Source organism: Colletotrichum abscissum (genome assembly GCF_030869225.1).
Source record: "Colletotrichum abscissum strain IMI 504890 chromosome Unknown Scaffold_38.1, whole genome shotgun sequence".
NCBI lineage: Eukaryota > Fungi > Ascomycota > Sordariomycetes > Glomerellales > Glomerellaceae > Colletotrichum > Colletotrichum abscissum.
This window is the reverse complement of record NW_026850298.1, coordinates 390,344-407,633: the sequence shown is the minus strand read 5'-3', so window position 1 is coordinate 407,633 and position 17,290 is coordinate 390,344. Positions and strand designations below refer to the sequence as shown.

Sequence of the window (17,290 nt, the reverse complement as noted above, 5' to 3'; positions counted from 1 at the left end):
AGGATCCGCGCCTCGGAGATTATTGGTCAGCTTGAGAGACCGCGCTATATCTTGATCATCCGTTCAAGGTTAAGCCAACCAACGTGTGAAGGTGCCCCCAGCAATTGCGCCTCAGGATTCAGGTACGCATGGATACCTTGCCCATTGCCTACTGTACTCAATAAGCCTGTGATGGCCCGACAGATGTTGGTCAGCAAGGAGATTACATGGGATGGATGCCATAACCTGAGGCAGGCGGTTACAGATCACCGGACTTACGGCTTTGGCGCACCTTTACCGAGTACAGGCCTACAGGGCGTGAGGGAACTGAGAGGCTGAAAGCCCAGGGAGACAACCTAGGCAGATTGGGGAGCTGTCCCGCCAACTCAAAGGCGAGAAACCTCCGCTGGGCCAAGCATATGTCAAGGGTAAGTAATAATAGCCATGGCTGGGTCTTACCACGCCCATTTCTTTGGGTGGTCTTGAGATGAAGCATTTTATCAGATACCGGATCAGAGTCAGATAACACCCCGCCGCCTTTTCAAGGCCTCTCAGAAGTTACAGGGTGGCTTAAGAGGTAATTAGGTATGCAAAGCACGGTAAGGTACGTAAATGGGAAACACCTGGCCCATCCTGCTCAACTGCCTCACTTCGGCAGCGGACCCTCGTCTCTCCGGAGCCTCCAGTTGAATACGACAGTCGACAAGCGGCTACTCCAGTAGAATACTAGGAATGTAGGCCTGCTAAAAAAGGCAGTGACAGCAGTGTTCTCTTTCTCTCCTCGTGGGAATTGTCGCTTGAACCTTGCCTCTACTGCGGTACTCCGTACAGGCCCTAGTCTCCAACTACGCTTGGGGAGAGGGATCATGCAAGCGGAGCATGCGCATGCCGCGATGCGACAAAAATCCCATGTAATCGTACGCAGGTACTTGTGTCTCTAGGTACAAAGTATCCTCTGTGAATCAATGCGCAGGAGTAATTATCCGCTTGCAGGCATGACCACGCATCAAATGACGCTCTTTCCATTACAAGAGATTGAAGGAAGGAACTCTAGAGAGGGAGAGGAAGTCTAGAAGAGCAGGCGTGACATGTAAGTCTTTGACCCGTGCTTTCCCTCGATCCCATCCGCACCTTCCTTGCATATCGGGTCGTCCCTTCCAACCTAAGACACTATTAGCGACGCACAGCCGGCGCTTCGCCTTGAGAGCCGAGGTGCGCTCCTTCTAGAGCGGAAACAAGTCCATAAGGTACCTTGGTCTGGGCAAGGAAAGATGACGTGGACGTCTACTACCTAGTGCCAGTGTACAATACCTTAGGATACTATGTATGTAGGTACATTCATTCCGACAGAGAACATGCTGGGGAGCACAACGAAACCCTGCAAGCCCCCAAGGTATTTTCTTCCTACCTACTGAACCTAAGGCACCTGAACGTAAGGCAAGTGAAGTAGAAAGTTCTTCTCCGATTCGGGAGGTGAGGACGGATAAGGCAGGCAAGTACCTAGGTTCCGTCGGAGTGAAAGTGTTCGGTACATGTGGTGTGTGTGCGTGTGCTGTCGATGGAACTCAATGGCAGGCAGGCCCTGAACAACTCTCGCGATTTACTTCTCAGGCAATGGAAGTGGAGAGTTTATAAGAAGCCACGCTAGCCATTCCGGACCTGGGTTGAACAGGACTGGATAGTGACACCAGCAGGCTAGCGCGGGCTGGTTCCCTAGGTCAGGTAGGGCTCTTGGTCATTGGAGGCCGAGTTGCGAGCGGGCGAGGACGCTGGCCCCAATTAGGAAGAGGCAGATCTGGCTCAGATCCAATTCAGATGAGATGGCCCCCTCCGATGGAACCTTCTCCCACACCCCCTACCAGACGGCCTAGGGGATCCGACCACTCACACTCCCGTCCACCCTCATCGCCGGCCTCCCCCCGCTCACCGAAGACGCATCGCAATTTTGGGTCGTGAGGGGCCAGCCGGAGCGACATTTTGTCGGAACCCAAGACATTGCGAGGGAGACTTTGGATCCTTGGGAGGCTTGAACGCTTGCACGGCCCGGACTTGTGCTCCACAGCTTTTGATCATGGGGCGCTTTGTTTCGGCCGCCGCGCGAGAGCGCGAGAGAGGGTCAATTAATACGGACACAATGCGAGAGTGCGCGACTGCCTGTCTGCAAAGTAACCTCCCAGTGACTCCCCTCGCGGGCCTTGCCCACATCTCATCTATTCGACAGCACGCTAATTGGATAGGTACATGTACATAGGTTGACGTAGGGGAGGGAGGGTAGATGGCCCTGCGGCACTTTTTGAAGTCACCTCAGGTCTGGAGCTTCACGAGGAAGAAAAAAAACACACACAAGAGATGAGGCACGCCGCACGGTAGGTCACGACTTTCAAGGGTCGTCTGATGTCCGAGGCACTTTGCATGCCGCACAATATGTTGAATTCTATCCTCGAGTACGGAGTACTCCACAAGGAGGACCTACCTTAAGGTGAGATGGGAAGGTGTCGACTGGACTGCCCGGACTAGCTAGACGTACCTTACCTACCTACTTGCCTCTACAAGGAAGATACGGAGTACTTCACGAATGCTCTGCCGTCTACTACCTTAGGTATACTGCGTAGAGTACCTGAATACCTCAAACGAAGTGGCTGCTTACCTCACCTGCACCGTCCAAGCCACATTTTCTCTCCTCTCCTTCTTGCCCTCATTTATGTAAGCACAGGGTGCACCGGGAGGTAAGGTAGACGAGACATTGCAGCAACATTCCTCCCACAGGGAAGAAGCCGCCTTCTGGACGGCTCTTTTTTTCGGCCCCCTTTTTCTATTTGCGCTCCAGGCAGGAGCAAGCAAGGTGACGTAGCTAAATTCTTTTGCCGTCTAGAATATGCAGGGTGCACACAACGTCACGGCCGCATGGGGTGACGTATTTTGAGTGAGGCCCGAATCCAACCTCGTCTTCCCCCCAAAAACCACCGGCTCGCCTGTCTTGCACTGCTGAGCTTTGGTTTATTAACTGAGGCCCGGCCCAAAGCGGACAGCTTGTCGTACGCCCTCAGTTAGTGGCTTCCCTTCGTTTCTCAAACTACCTCGTGGACTTTTATGGCTTTTTCTCTCTTTCTCTCTCTCTCTCTCTCTCTCTCTCTATCTCTCTTCATTAAACGCAGAGGTTGTGGCGTTCTTTTTGCGCATTGATTCTCGGGCAGCTCGGCAGTATATACGGTTAACACCCTCGCTTCGCCTCCACCGTCCTACGTCAAAAGATTTCCGCGATATCAAAGAAGGCTGTTCGACAGGCCACGCATGAGCAGCCAAGATGAATAGGGCCCCAACAGGTCCATTCAGCCTGTTGTTCAATTACATTCAATAGGGATGGCAACGGGCTAGGAGGGTGCTCTGTGCCCCCGGGGACAGGCGAACGAACGAAAGAGGGGCACACACAATGGACGCTGGCGGGGAATGAATTGCTTCCGTCTTGTCTCTTCCCCCTCCATCTGTCAACCTACCTTACACCTCGATCCCGTCCAAAAGACCAAACGGCTCTCGTCACTGCCCACTGCCCACTCGTCGGGCCTTTCTTTCTTTGTTTCTCACCCACTCCCGTCTATTCTCCCTCATCAGTACATCTACTTACTGAACAATCTGTTACAGATGTCTACCTCTTCTTCCCATCCTATCAAGGGTCTATCCCGGCACTGACTAAAACATACTGGGATGTGTCCGTACGCCCATGCTTTCCCCCAGTACCTAGCTTATTCCGCAGGCTCGGCATCAGAGACATGGTCAAAGGCCTACTAAACAATCTGCCCTTGCAACTTTGTATGTGTGTCTATCAGACGCTGCACATCACTCCCAGGAATGAAAGGATGGGCGACTAGCCCACTGGCGGGAGACTCGATACCTTACCATCTTACACACGCATTGGGCGCTTCGCTACCGCGGAGGGGCTATCCTGTTTCTGTTGCAGGGCCCCGGACCGGCTCCGACCAAATGGATGCTGCTCAACGCCAGGATAAAGCGGGTTATGTACTAGTGACAGACGACAACCTTACCTCTCTACTCCGTACCTTTCCTGCAACCTGAGTTAGGACGCGGCAGACGCCCATCCACGTCCATCCACGCCCACACGTCAGCAAATTTCATCGAGCGAGACGGACCGGCCTGTCTGACTGGGAGGTGACAGGAGGAAACTGGACCTTGGTGACCGTCCGTCTCCGTCACCGTCACCGTCGCCAATGTCTTGTCTCTGCCTCCTGCTGACCCTTGCCACGGCGGAGCTGGCTGCTGGACCAAGCAAGGAATCTATCTGTAAGGTAAGGTAGGTAAACTACGAAGACACTGCAGATGGCCGGAGCAATCCATGCCCTCCTTGCGCTGTCTCTACCACACACACGCTCACCCTCACTCACCTATTCACTCACATACATACACGCACACACTCTCTCACTCTCCCTCTCTCTTTCTCTCTCATATCCGTAGACACATACCTACACGCACGCGCGCACACTCACACACACTCATACACAGCCACCGACTCTGGCGTATGTTCCTAAATAGGCGAAGGTTGCGTGAGGCCATGTCGCGGGGAAAACAACGTGGAGCGGTCGCCTCAAGCACAAATCTAATGTATCCATACATTGCCTCCTCGATACCTCGCTCACCTTACTAATGGGCCTGGTCAACTAGCTCAAGACCCTTGTAAGCTAATGTCTCCTTTTGTTCTGGAAACCCAGGCTGAACGGGATGAGGACGGTAACCAATGACTCTTTATTTTACCCCCCCAAGGGCTTGGGCGCGGCACAACCCATCGCATCGTATCGCTCTCACAAGACACATGGCGCATCTCATCTCGTTCTACCCGTGTTCTCAACGCAACCAACCCATCTGTGCCGCGCTACCTATCGTTGGCACACTACGGTTGCTGTTGCCGTTGCCGTTGCCGCCGCGCCGATGACCACCGACAAGCGTGTTCGCTTTGTCTAGATTCGGGTTCGGGTGCCTCAGCAGCAGTGAAACTTATTTTGAGCCAAGTCTGTCGTCCCAACCTAGCTGTTGCTAGCGTGCGATTCCCTGCGGCCTCGAACGGTCAGTTCTGCATATATTATGGTCATAACTGCCCCCCCAAGACATGGAACGGGGCAAAGACTCATCAACATACGTCCTCTCTCTCATGGCTCCGCTTCGTGATCTGGTCCTGCTAGTAGAACATCGCTTTACCACTGCTGGGCCGTGTCGGCGTCCCCTTGCACCCCTTCAGGCCTCTCTCTCGGGCAAATCGGAATTGTGCATCGCGTATAGGGTTCCTGTACAGGACCAATCTCTCTTCCAACGCTTCGTATCGAAGGCGCATAAGCAAGCATTCACAACTGCCGCTGTTCGGTAGCTTCAGCTTCTTGCCTTGCTGTCGTCGCATATGTCCGTGGTTTGAGCGTCGCTGCCGTTGCCGTTATCGTTCTGGTTGCCCTCGTCTAAGCCCTTCCTTCCCGCTCCTGAGTGCGTAGGTTGCGTTACTGCTCTTCGACAAACGCCGTGACGGGGAGTCGGGCACGACTCCGATCAAATACAATTTTTTTTTTCTCTCTTGCCGCATCTTCGCCAGCCTTCTGTTTCCACACACAAATCCGAAAGGCTGTGTACCACACATTCCGCTCGGTTTTTACCGGTGGTGTCTAGCAGTCAACAAACAACATTCGTCGGCATTGTCGTCCCCCGGTGTAGTCTTTGAGTCCACCCGCAGCACCGGCGGTACCGCACGTTCCTCTCCGACAAAATCGAGATCCATAAATCCAAAAATCAAGAGAGAGCGAGAGAGACAGAGAGACAGAGACGAAGAAAGAAAGACACACTTCCGAGGAACAAGAAGACTGAGTAAAAACAACTGGTGCACGGCATGTGCTCCGGGTGACCCAGACCCATATCCCACCCCGCCTGCCGTGCCGTTTCTCTTGGTCGAAAAGACGGGCACCGGTTCCACGTCTCCTCCCATCTCCCATGTTGAACGAGGTTTCTGCACCTTGTTCAACTGGTCGACAACCTCATCGGGACTCATCTGAGTCTCGCCAAGGACCCTCGCAGCCACTTCAACTACCTCTCGTCACCGACGTCCAAAATCAACTTGCATCTTTTGCCCCAGTAGCTCGCGGATGCTGCGCCCGGCCGAGAATCGCCCTGGGTCATTCTCCTGGCCGCTGCTGCCCCCTCATCGCCACTAGGGTTCTGCAGACTCAACGACCCCAGACCATTTGCCTAGGCTGGGCCTCTTTTCCCGCAGGTCTCGACCATTCTGTCTCTCTTGTCGCCCTGCCTAGCCTAGCATGCCACCCTTTCGCCTCAACATCAACTACCAAATCTCACTGAATGACCCGAACCCCCCTGGATTCGACCATCCTCCCGAACCCCTTCACTATTAGGTGAATAATGAACTTCGATTCCAAGTCTGTGGCTTCGAGCTCAACGGGGTCGGGCTCCAGCCGAATGTACCAAAAGAAGGATCGTGGCCCTATCGCCGCCATAGTAAGTTCAGCCCTAATCCTCGTACCTATCCTTACCATCTCTAGACTGGCCTTGTGGTCGTCGTGTCTATCACCCCGAGGGCTTTGGACAAGTGCCCAGTGGTAGATGATGGAAAGGCGAAGGGCCGTTACCTTGATCCGCGAGAACATGGAGCCGCTTTCTTTCTCCTCCCTCTAGGCGTGACACGATTTTGGCCTGGATTTAGTCTGACATCTCTGTAGGCATGTTCGACTTGTCGTACTAGGAAGCAGAAATGCGACGAACGCAAGCCAACCTGTGGCTTCTGCGAAAAGAAGGGGCTTGACTGCTTCTACGGAGACCCAGTACCAACGAAGTAAGTCAGCGGCCCTGGCGCGACTCCTGGGAGCGAGATCAACCTTTGCTGTCCTTCTTTGCCCGTCTCTCTTAAGCTGTAGTGAGCCGACGATCACGTCCTAGAGCAACGCTGTCAGCTCAGTCTGGACATGCTAACTGGCCATAGAAAAGACAAAAGCTTGGTTGAACTACTCGAAATCGTGAAAAACATCAACGACAATACCAGTCAAATACCGCAACTGTTCGCCCAGCTCCAGAACATGCAGATCAGCGTTCCGTCTTCTTCGCAGTCTGAAGATAGTGGCGATGACGCTTCATCGACAAGTACTTTGAAGGCCCAAGGCCGGCCTACCCCGAAACCCTCGCAGCAGGTTCCATACCGATATGCGTCTGCAGTCACCAAGATGATGGCGTGGCCTGCAGTGAGACAGAAGCTAGAAGACGTCCAGCCCAAAATACCGAACCTCCAATCCGCCTTCCGGGAACCCGACTTTCCGTCCGAGTTGTTCCATCAGCAAGGCCAAGACCGGCGCCTTCCTCGAGGCGGGTTAGAAACGGCGAGCTATCATGAACGTATATCGCTGGGCTTTCCAATGGAAGGACCACTACCACGACTGACGGTGATGAGCTACGCAACGCTTGTAGACCGCGTCAACACGTATTTCGATACCTTTAATCGGATCCATCCTGTTCTAGATCGTCAATATTTCATGGAGAAGATACTACAGGACGTCATCGGGAGCGAGTTCGAGGAAAATGCGGCATCTACGTTGGTGTGTCTAGTGTTGGCCCTTGCCGAGGTGGCTCTCGTCGGAGGATCGGGCGGTGCCTTTGCGGGCTTCGAGGACCACCCTGTCGGTGAACCTGTCAGGACGACAAACGACTTGGAATTCCGGCCGCCGGGCATTCTGTTCTTCAACGAAGCACGGCGGCGCTTGGGATTCTCAATGACAGAGTGTGCTTTGGAGAATGTCCAGATGTATATCTTGGCGGGGTAAGTTTCCCGGAGCCGGGTCCGGCCGCCCGGGCCGCACCTCGGAGTGCGGACCTCCTGTACGGTGCGAAACTTTGACTAACCCGGGATTGGCTTGACCGACGACAGGCTGTACTATGAGTGCTGTTCTCGGCATGTGGTGAGTGACCACCTGAGGGGAAGACTGTCCGGACGGATTTGGCTAAACCAAAATCTCGCGTAGGAGTTCTGGAGAATGAACATATCGGCGTCCCTGGCTTGCCGTGCCTTGATTACCAGGTAAGTAGAAGCAGCAACATTGGTGGTGGCCTGTCTGTCTGCAGCTGGGGCTGTCTGAGACTTTAAATGACTGTGGTGAGGTGCTGATCCGGAAATGGGCTGACGGACCTTTGTAGTAACTCTGCCGAACTTCGCTCAGTGCGCGGCGATCAGATCCGCCGCGCCTTTTGGTATTGCTCCATCATGGAAACGTACGTGCATCGCAGATTTACAGTCCATCCCGAGAACCCCAACCCACGCCTCCTCCCCTGGCCCCATCGAGCCCCCAATCCCAGCCCCTGTTCTACCCATGGATCTTTGGCCAAGGCAGCCTCAGCTTGCGGATGAGCAAGGGACTCCTGTTGCATCTCCTTTGTTGCTATTTTGCACTTCGTATTCCGTTACTCCGTATACCTTCACCTGTGGCAAGGGTTGCTCTTCCCGCCACAAGAATCCGTCATCTAACAACCGGTGCTTTGCTGCAGCGGTCTTCACCTGGAACTTGACCTCCCTTTAACCGGCCTCGAGAAGCTAGAGGCGAGCATGCAACTACCAACATTTTCGGCCTATGCTCATACCGAAGATGCGAGTTTGAGTCAAAGTATTCACAACGACAGGAGATCCAATTGTGGTGAGATATTCCTACATCAGATTTCATTGCGAAACCTGGGGGTCAAGATCCACAAAAGCCTGAGAAGAAGTGAGTTGGATTGCCTTTCCCCGTCGTCCCCCTCCTGGTTTTGGACCCTCTCTCCATTTCCGTCCATATTTCCATTTCCACTTTCTTCCCAGCCTGGTCGACGTACGTCGATAACGCCTTGTTCGGAGTCTCCATATGCGCTTGGCTTCGTATTCTTGGTCTTTTGCCACCTGCGTCTGCCTCTGATGCGCGCCTCGCGTATGGGCCCCCTGGATGGGCGCAAGTGCAGCGAGCCGGCTTCTCCCCATATGTCTCATCAGAAGAAATCTCCAATATTTTGACCCCCACTGACACGATGCATATGCACCAGTTCTTGGAGGATCCACTTCGAGATCAAACTGGAATTCGCCTGATCTAGCCGACTCTCTCGAAGATCTAGTTGGTGATTTGGCTTCGCAGCTCGACCAATGGCACACTTCTTTGCCCAGCGTCTTGCATTGGGACAGGACGCAACATTTGGACGCATTCCAAGCATCCTTTCCTGTCCTCGATCCGCAGGTTCCTGACCAGCACTTTTACGCACCGCCGACCTTGTACACCGCCGACGCCATGGAAGGGTTGCAGTCTGCTCCCATGCTGGGGTATCTACATGATTCACTCTACACCAATTCGAACGATGTGCTCGAAGCTATACTACGGTCCCGATTCTACCATCTCGAATACTTACTATTCCGACCTTTTGTGTACAAAGCTCTGCATACACGAGCAGAAAATTTGACTGAGACAGACTTGTCCGCAACCAAGAGATTTTTAGAGGCTTGCCTCCTCTGGCCCATTATCCTTCCGCCTGCCGCTCAGCACAAACGCATGATTCCTTGCCTCTACTTTTGGTCCCAAAACATCCTCGGCATACTCATCTTCTTGCACCTATCTGCAACGCATCCCACTCTCTTCCAGATTCGACAGAGCCGTTGCGACTCAACTTTCGACGAGGCAGCGAACATGACGATTACGCAGGGTATCAACTGGCTTCGGGGCCTCAAGGATGAGGACAGCTCTACACGGTGGTGTTGGACCATTGTTCAGGGCTTATATCCTGACAGACCCATCATGCAGCAGTAGAATCGGGTCGCTATGGGCCAATGGACGAGAAAGATGAGACTTTAGATCATGTCACCAACGAAGCGGCCCCAGTAATCGAAGGCCGCACTTAGATGACTTAGGAAACGGAAAGTCCACGGTGCACAAAAGCGGACTGTGGATGGTGCAAACAGGCATAGAGATCTAGCATCGGGAGACGCAAGGTTGCATTCTTCATCGGGCACATGGCGTTCTGGTTCCTGGGGCACACGACTCGCATCATCGGTATCATTTTCATCACTAAACGTATGAATGACGACTTGGTTGAGTGATTAGGCCAAGCAATAAGTCTCTGAAGCGCATGGACGGTTATAAAAGCAAAGAGGTGTTGATGACGTTGATGGCCCTATGGCATTATAGGATTAGCATGTGGCTTGGAGCAGGCGAGAGCTATCAGTCCAGCGTGACATTTCCACGCTGGACGCCGGGGAGTCTTCTTTTCTTCGCAGTATATCTGCGGCTTGATTAATTTAAAGATATCTCTTCTCTGAACTTACTATCTATCCGTCCATAGCATTTTCTCAAGGGTGGCGGATGGCCAAATCTGTAAGCTTATCGAATTCTCTTCTTTCGACCTACCCTTCATGCCCGATGGACGACGGATGAGACTAGTTGGAGAGCGCATTCAGGAGGTTTTCCTCAACAACCCTCTTAAACTTTATATTCACATTGAAGAGCGTTGATATGTTCAGTAGGGTAGAGATATTAGGAGGAATATGGAGCCCCTGGGATGGAGTGAGCGCCGACCTGCCCAAGAATTGGCGGCAGCAACGTGATGACGTAGGTTCACGATATGCGCCTTCCGTAGTCCAAACCGAACCTAGCCTGCTTAGCAGCTTCCCGGGATCAAGCTGACAAGCGCAACAGTCCTGCAAGGCATTCCTATGGTAGGAGAGTGCCCCCATAGCTGCACAAGAAAGTTTGGTGATTCGTTGTCCTCGCACAGCTCTTGCGTAGATGTTTGGTCGGGGCTGCATCTCTCCTCGTCACAGCACTACCCGTCAAAGAGGGCGCCGACAACATCCCTTTCTTAGGAGTTAACGGCTTGAGATTAACAGCCCAACCATCAGTTCCAATACGAATAGCTTGTATGTATCATTCAGGTGAGGGTCTTCTGCATCTTGCATTCGCTGATATGGAACGCAGCATCATTAGGAGGCCATATCACATAGCCTGCCATCGGCGCCGACGTCATAGCATTCCTCCTACATCATAAGTAATGGCGAGATCAAATCCTTTCGTCGTGTACAAACGCGACGCCAAGCAACTTGCATACTGGATGGTGCACGCATCCAACTTTATCTTCAAGACACGGAAAAGGGACAACGGCGCCTAGGATTCGCCTATCGAGTTCAACACAACCGGACAGATCCATGTCAACGATTTCCAATCGGTCGCAAAGTTTGTGAGCAAGCACATGCAGGCGATACCGCCTGCTACATTCCGACTATTCAGGTCCGTCATCGACGCGAGAACGGAGCATCTAGCCTTCTTGCGACGCATCGTAAGCGAGGAAGACCCTCAGTACGGCAAAGACATCAAGATTCACGACACGTTTGTCCGACTCGTTACCGAAGCTTTCGTTGCCCTCGGCGGAAATTCCTGGATAGAGACCGAGCAGTCAAGAGGCGTGCAAGGTCGATCGAATACCAGCAGTTTGACTCCAGAAAAGCTTGCCGACTTCATCAATTTCTCGGCATTGGACTTAAAAAGCCTGAGCCTTGAGAGCCCAGGAGAGAATTCAAGTGACAGCGTTCCTGTTCCTCTTCGTGGATCCCAAAGGCGAGCCCAAGCGAAATCGGGTAGAGGGGGCAAGGGCAAGAAAAAGGCGAAGAAGGCCCCCGGTGCCCTATTGAACCAGGTACCTATTGAGCAATACAGCATCGTCGAAGCCGATGGCACTGGAGAAGCCGAGTCCTTTATGGCTGCTTGCTCAATTGCCAAGGAGTGCGTCGTACTCAGAAACTATCTCCAGAATGTCTGGCGCGAGGCAGCGTACTGTGGCTTGCATGGGGCTATTGCCGGTACACTATCTAAAGTCGCTATTGAAATGGTCTAGGATACCGAATTGGAAGTCTTCAGCGAGGTCCCAGAGTTACAATCATACGAGACGCTTGTGGCGGCCATCATCCGTGGAAACCTCGAGACTGCACAAGGCTCATTCATCAAAGCTTTGGCAAAAGTTAGTCCGGGTGATCAGCATGGAGGAACCAAAACGACCTCTATCGACTTGAAAGAGTACATTCAACTTGGCACCTACCGGGATTTTGTTGATTTCCTCGAAGACTATCAACAGTCAGAGGATGGGAAGCCTACTACGAAGATGCTTATCAAGATCAAAGACTGGGATCCCACGCTAGACTTACAACATACCACGAAAAGGGAAAGATTGAAGTGGCGGAGATCATACACAATCAACTGGCTTTATGATCTCGTCAACTCCTATACAGCCCCTAAGCGCAGTGATGGAGAATGGGTGCGGCTTGAAAACTTACCCAACTGTCCGTTGGCGGGCTCTGAACCGCTTCTTGGTCTTCAGGATTTCGCGTGTTTTGTCGTCTCGTTGTTAATGAAGAAGCCAGGAACGGATGTTCATCAAGACATCATGCCTCATCGCGTCTTTCAGCTACAATGCATTGTCGATGCTTTCACCGTATCATGTGGCTGGACCAACACCACTCGGCGGGGGCATGTCATTGGACCACGATCTCCGGATACGCTTGGCCCGATGAAAGACATTGATGGGTTTCTGGGACGCAGACCCATAGGAAACGGTAATCAGGAGAGCAGCGGCAAAGGCAAAGGCAAAAGCGGTACCAAACTGTACATCGGTGACATTGAGCTATCTATAGGCGGCAGCACAAAGGATGACAGCGACATTCAAAACGACGACAAGAACTTGGGGTTCAGCAATGGACTTCTTCGGTCTGCCAACTTGATGGCTCACTTTTACGGGGCGGAACTCCGTAACGCCCATAGGCAGCCAATGATGGATTTCGTGAGCGTCTTTTGCAGAGAGTTCGACTTCCTGGGCCAGTCAGTGCCAATGACTGGCGACATACTCCCAACATCTCGCTTTGATCACACCGGACTCAATGGTATGTGGAGGTACTCTCCGTACCTTTGTGGTGTGGGAGTGATGGAGGGCCTGGAAAGGGTGTACCGCACAAGCATGCTCATCTGGGACAGCCTCGAGGAACCGACGGCAATGATACATCTCCACAACATGCTTGTACAGCAAGGGCACATAAAGCAGCCTTTGGCTCACTATCAAGTACTACAAGACATGTTTCGAAATAGCTTCTTTCCCGATGGCCAAGTTCCACGGTCCAACTTTGCTGAAGCCTTCCTTGGCATTGGAGAGCTCTTATGGGGTGATGGCAGAGTGAAACAAAAGCCGGCCCTCCCAAAATCAGCTGGATACCATCGCTCAATCGACGTCAGCAGAAACTTGGCCTTCAACACCAAGTCTCATTTGTTGATTTACCGAGAAGCGAATTGGCATGTTGAATGGATACCGGACAAGGAGCTCAATCCACGGACTCGTCTGGCCTTGCTCCGCGCTTCGAGGCTGGTTGCCAATACTCCGCTGAACAGCATGGCCAAAGATGAGAAGAGTCTGGTTGACCGCGTCAAGAAAGCTTTAGGTGTAGACGATCAAGAGCTACTGTCCCGAGGCAATGCCTCGTTGAAGAAGCTCGGTGAGACACGGCCCCACCAGTCCAGCACCGGCCGGAACGGTACGCCGATTGAAGTCGTGTCCGGGGATCGCGTCAGGCCTAGTCGAGTGCAAATACTCGATCTGATCAAGGGAGACTTATACAACGATATTTGTGGGAACCGCTCTTATTCCACATTCAACTACATACTGTTGTATGTCAACATGATCGAAACCTTTGAGAAGATTGAATACGAACTTGCGAGAGCACAAGATTCCGACTGCCAGAGCATCCTGGAGTTGGGGACGCGACTTCATATGGTTGATGCACTGATGCGGAAAGAGCGAGAAAGGGCGAGCCTCAAGATTGTGGCAAAGGTCTTGGAGAGCCAGAGGGAGTTGCCATGTCGCTATCCCCGGAACGAGAAGCCTGTGGAAACATGGTATCAAGAAGAGGATAGCTTGGATTATGATGGAACCGAGATATTGTGCTCAGTCATGTGAAGATGAAAGCTCACCTTTGAGTTGAGGTTCCGTGGGAGAGATGGCTGGCTGTATGGTCAACTGTTTTGGAGGATTGAGTAGACTTACCACCAAGTTGCAGCGATTGCGTGAGGATGGTCATTGTACACAGTTATATTGGCAGTCAGACTTTCAATAGACTTCCAGCGATGAATAGCGGTCTAGGAAGCGACCTACGATGACTCGAGAGGACTCTGCTGAAGGTATCGTGAAGGCTGGAGGCAACCCGTCCCCATCACTCCTTGCACGTGAGCGTCGCTTATTCACAACATGGAAGATGAGACAGCCAGATTGCGAACGCCCGGATATGATTGCTTGAAGTTCATCGATTCAGAATGACGAGCTTCGTGGCTCTTGGGAACATTCTGAACTTGTGACGTCCATCCCTCTCCCGCTTTGCTCGAGATATGGCTCCGCCCACCCCGATTGATACCGGACGTATGCGCCTGGAAGTTGGTACATGCTTATAACCACTCTTTCATCTTCAGAGACGAGAGAGTGAGGGTATGACGGCGACGTGGAACCGGGAGCTCGATGGCTTCAATGTCCGTTCTTGACGCGAGGTAAGGTACAGTATCGAGGACCATGTCCGGGGTTTCCAACCCCCGAGAGATGTTGAGGAGACTATCTTCACTGAGACTCACGGACTGAGGAGTTCAACTTCAGAGACAGGACGTTGCCAGCTCAGGCGCGGTCTTGAGCGTAGATGAGCCGCCGGCATCGTGTAAGCGGAGTTATCTCGGACGAAACCCAGACTGCTTACCGTATCATGCTCGCGGTACTACACAGCGGACGACGATGTGTCGACTCCCGCATCGTGATGATGGAAACCACATACTTCCCGGTTGCTTTTCACACATAACATCCAACGCGGGTTCACCAGCGTACCCATCTTCACTCACCCTTCCTCTTACCTCATCTCACGATCCCACCGAACCCCATCAACCCCACCAACGAACCTCAGAAATGCCCAGAGCGGGGTCCATCCGTTCCCGCCGCTTTCCCTTGATCCTGAGATTGCTGCCTCGGTATCCACCGTGAACCAACAGCACTTGTAGTGTAGTGGTTATCATCCTCGCCTTCCACTTTCCACATTTCGGGATGTTCAGAATCAGCGAGGGACCCGGATTCGAATTCCGGCAGGTGCAATCGTTTTGCATTTTTTCTCCGTCTTCAACCTCAGCCCCTCTCTTGCGAGTCTTCTGTAACGCCCGCATTTTGGTGCTCATTTCCCTCTGCCAATCGCTCAAATCTCCTGCATTTCTAGTCTCTCGCTCGTCTCATGAAGTTCGTATCCACGATGCATGAAAGTCGACGTTGGCGTTGCATATACTTTCTTCACACATTCGTCGTCAGACGACGGCGGGCCTCGGAAACAGGTCTCGATAGGTCTCGTGAGCAGTAGTGTCCCGCGGTAGCGAGGGTAGCGAGTGTCGAAGTGCGTCTCGATGGGGTCCAACCTGAACTCAATGTCTCTCGATCATGAGACATTTTTTGACCAAACTCTGTGAAAAGAATTGCCAAAAATAACAGGGATGATGAAGGGTAGGGCGGACGAACAGTGAGGATATCCAAGTGTACTTGCACCAGATGTCGATGTTTGTCCCACTTTCTCTTCGAGCGATGGCTTTTTCTCTCCCACATATGCATATACACACGCCTCTCTCTCTCTCTCTCGCATCACATCAAGTGAGGTCAAGAGACCACTTTTTTTTTTTCCTTTCTCGTTCGTTGAGCACGCGAACAACGCACCCCCGCGCGCGCGTGCCCTGAGCGACTACAGCCGAGGGAACTAAGGTAACTTACTGCGTGTGCCGAAAAAAAAAAGAAGAAGATCCTGTAGCGCCAATTCTGAATTCTGCCCAGACTGCGGGCGAAGCCAAAAAAAGGTCGAAGACAGGAGCGGCGCCAAAGCGGGACGTGGGACTCGTTGGAACTTCTCCTGTTTTCTCCCTCGCTTGGGGTTTAGTCTCGGTCCATAGCGCAACATTGTGCCTCGGATGTTTCTCTCTGTCTCGCTTTCATTCAGCCTCGTCTCCTCTTCTTTTCTTTTTTTTCTTTTGCCGTTTCTTCTCCCTCGGGATCGATTCTCCTCCGGTTGAATTTCTCCCCCGGGGGTGGGTTGGAAGGGCGGGAAGGGCGAGTTTAGGCATCCATATCTCTCTCCAAGCCCACGATGTCGATGAGGGGGGGCGCGTCGTCGTCGTCGTTCACCAAGAAAGCGGACTGGAACGTCAAGCGGGCGGACCCGTGCACACCGTGGCGTCTAGATTCACCAACGACATTTGATGTCTCCTTCGCGCTGGCGCCAAATAAGGGAAGAGAAGAAAAAAATTGAACAATGAGGCGTCGTTCCGCTCCCTCGGTTGAGGAGGAAGAGCCTTGTTAGCCGCCCGCTGCCAGCCGTTGCCTTCGACGCTACGAAGTAGATCAGTCAGTCAAATCGATAAAAGGGAAGGATGGTCGAAAAAAAAAAAAACTTGCTCGTCGTATTCTCTCGTGTGGCTTTCGGGTAGAAGTGCAACATCAACAAGCCTTGCATCTTTCTGCCCGCAAAACCCTGCCCAGCCTGCAAGCCACAGAGAGCCAGCGCAGTACAGTAGGGTGCCAAAAGTTCGTGTACACCCTCCCAGTGCGTCACCTATAGCCCACTAACTACGTCTCTTTATTACTATAGATATCTTTTTAACTTAGGTATAAATAATATAATTTAAAATTTTAATAATATATTTAAGTATATAAAGTATATAAAACTATTTTTTATATAATTTAAAATACGTTATATTAGTACTTTATAATATAATATAAAAGTAGAATATAAAATAAAAAATTTTTCTTAAGAGGTACAGTGCTATTCACACTCAAAAGGCCCTATAACCCACTATAATAAAAATCTCTTAAAACCTATTTTTTAAAATATTTATTTAACGCTTTTATAATTAAGTAAAATATAATATAACTTAGATATATACTAATATAATAGCTAATTAGTTATATAGTAATTTTTGATTTTTCTTTTTTATTATATTAAAGCTTTTATTCGCTGTTGAAAAGTAGTACTTTTGCGGGATACTGTGCGCTGCACACGAACTTTTGACACCCCACTGTACTTGAACCAGGGCGGGATTCAAGCTAAGAAAGGGACCAAAGTCACCAAATCCACCTCAAAGGCTCATCGTCCCAACCCCCTCTCCCGAGGCCCACGTAAGTGGCATGGGAGGTAAACTTCTTACCTCAGTACTGTAAATCCTAAGCTAGTTAGCCCACTAAGCCCCCAACGACAAACGGCATACAACGCTCGCAT

General features: G+C 51.8%; 3 protein-coding genes across 3 annotated transcripts; 2 read left to right on the top strand and 1 right to left on the bottom strand.

The window, feature by feature from the left end:
- Positions 1–238: 238 nt before the first annotated feature.
- Positions 239–475, bottom strand: CABS01_12588 (uncharacterized protein; the record flags this gene model as incomplete). The annotated part of the gene is made up of 1 exon (XM_060545941.1): positions 239–475. The coding sequence occupies one exon, from the start codon at positions 473–475 to the stop codon at positions 239–241; it is 237 nt and encodes a 78-aa protein (XP_060396476.1).
- Positions 476–6,384: 5,909 nt separating this feature from the next.
- CABS01_12587 (uncharacterized protein) lies at positions 6,385–9,788 on the top strand (the record flags this gene model as incomplete). Its single annotated transcript, XM_060545940.1, has 8 exons — positions 6,385–6,480; positions 6,702–6,814; positions 6,962–7,789; positions 7,898–7,928; positions 7,992–8,047; positions 8,164–8,238; positions 8,512–8,726; positions 9,037–9,788. The coding sequence occupies 8 exons, from the start codon at positions 6,385–6,387 to the stop codon at positions 9,786–9,788; spliced, it is 2,166 nt and encodes a 721-aa protein (XP_060396475.1).
- Positions 9,789–11,025: 1,237 nt separating this feature from the next.
- Positions 11,026–13,968, top strand: CABS01_12586 (uncharacterized protein; the record flags this gene model as incomplete). The annotated part of the gene is made up of 3 exons (XM_060545939.1): positions 11,026–11,088; positions 11,143–11,830; positions 11,882–13,968. The coding sequence occupies 3 exons, from the start codon at positions 11,026–11,028 to the stop codon at positions 13,966–13,968; spliced, it is 2,838 nt and encodes a 945-aa protein (XP_060396474.1).
- Positions 13,969–17,290: the final 3,322 nt, after the last annotated feature.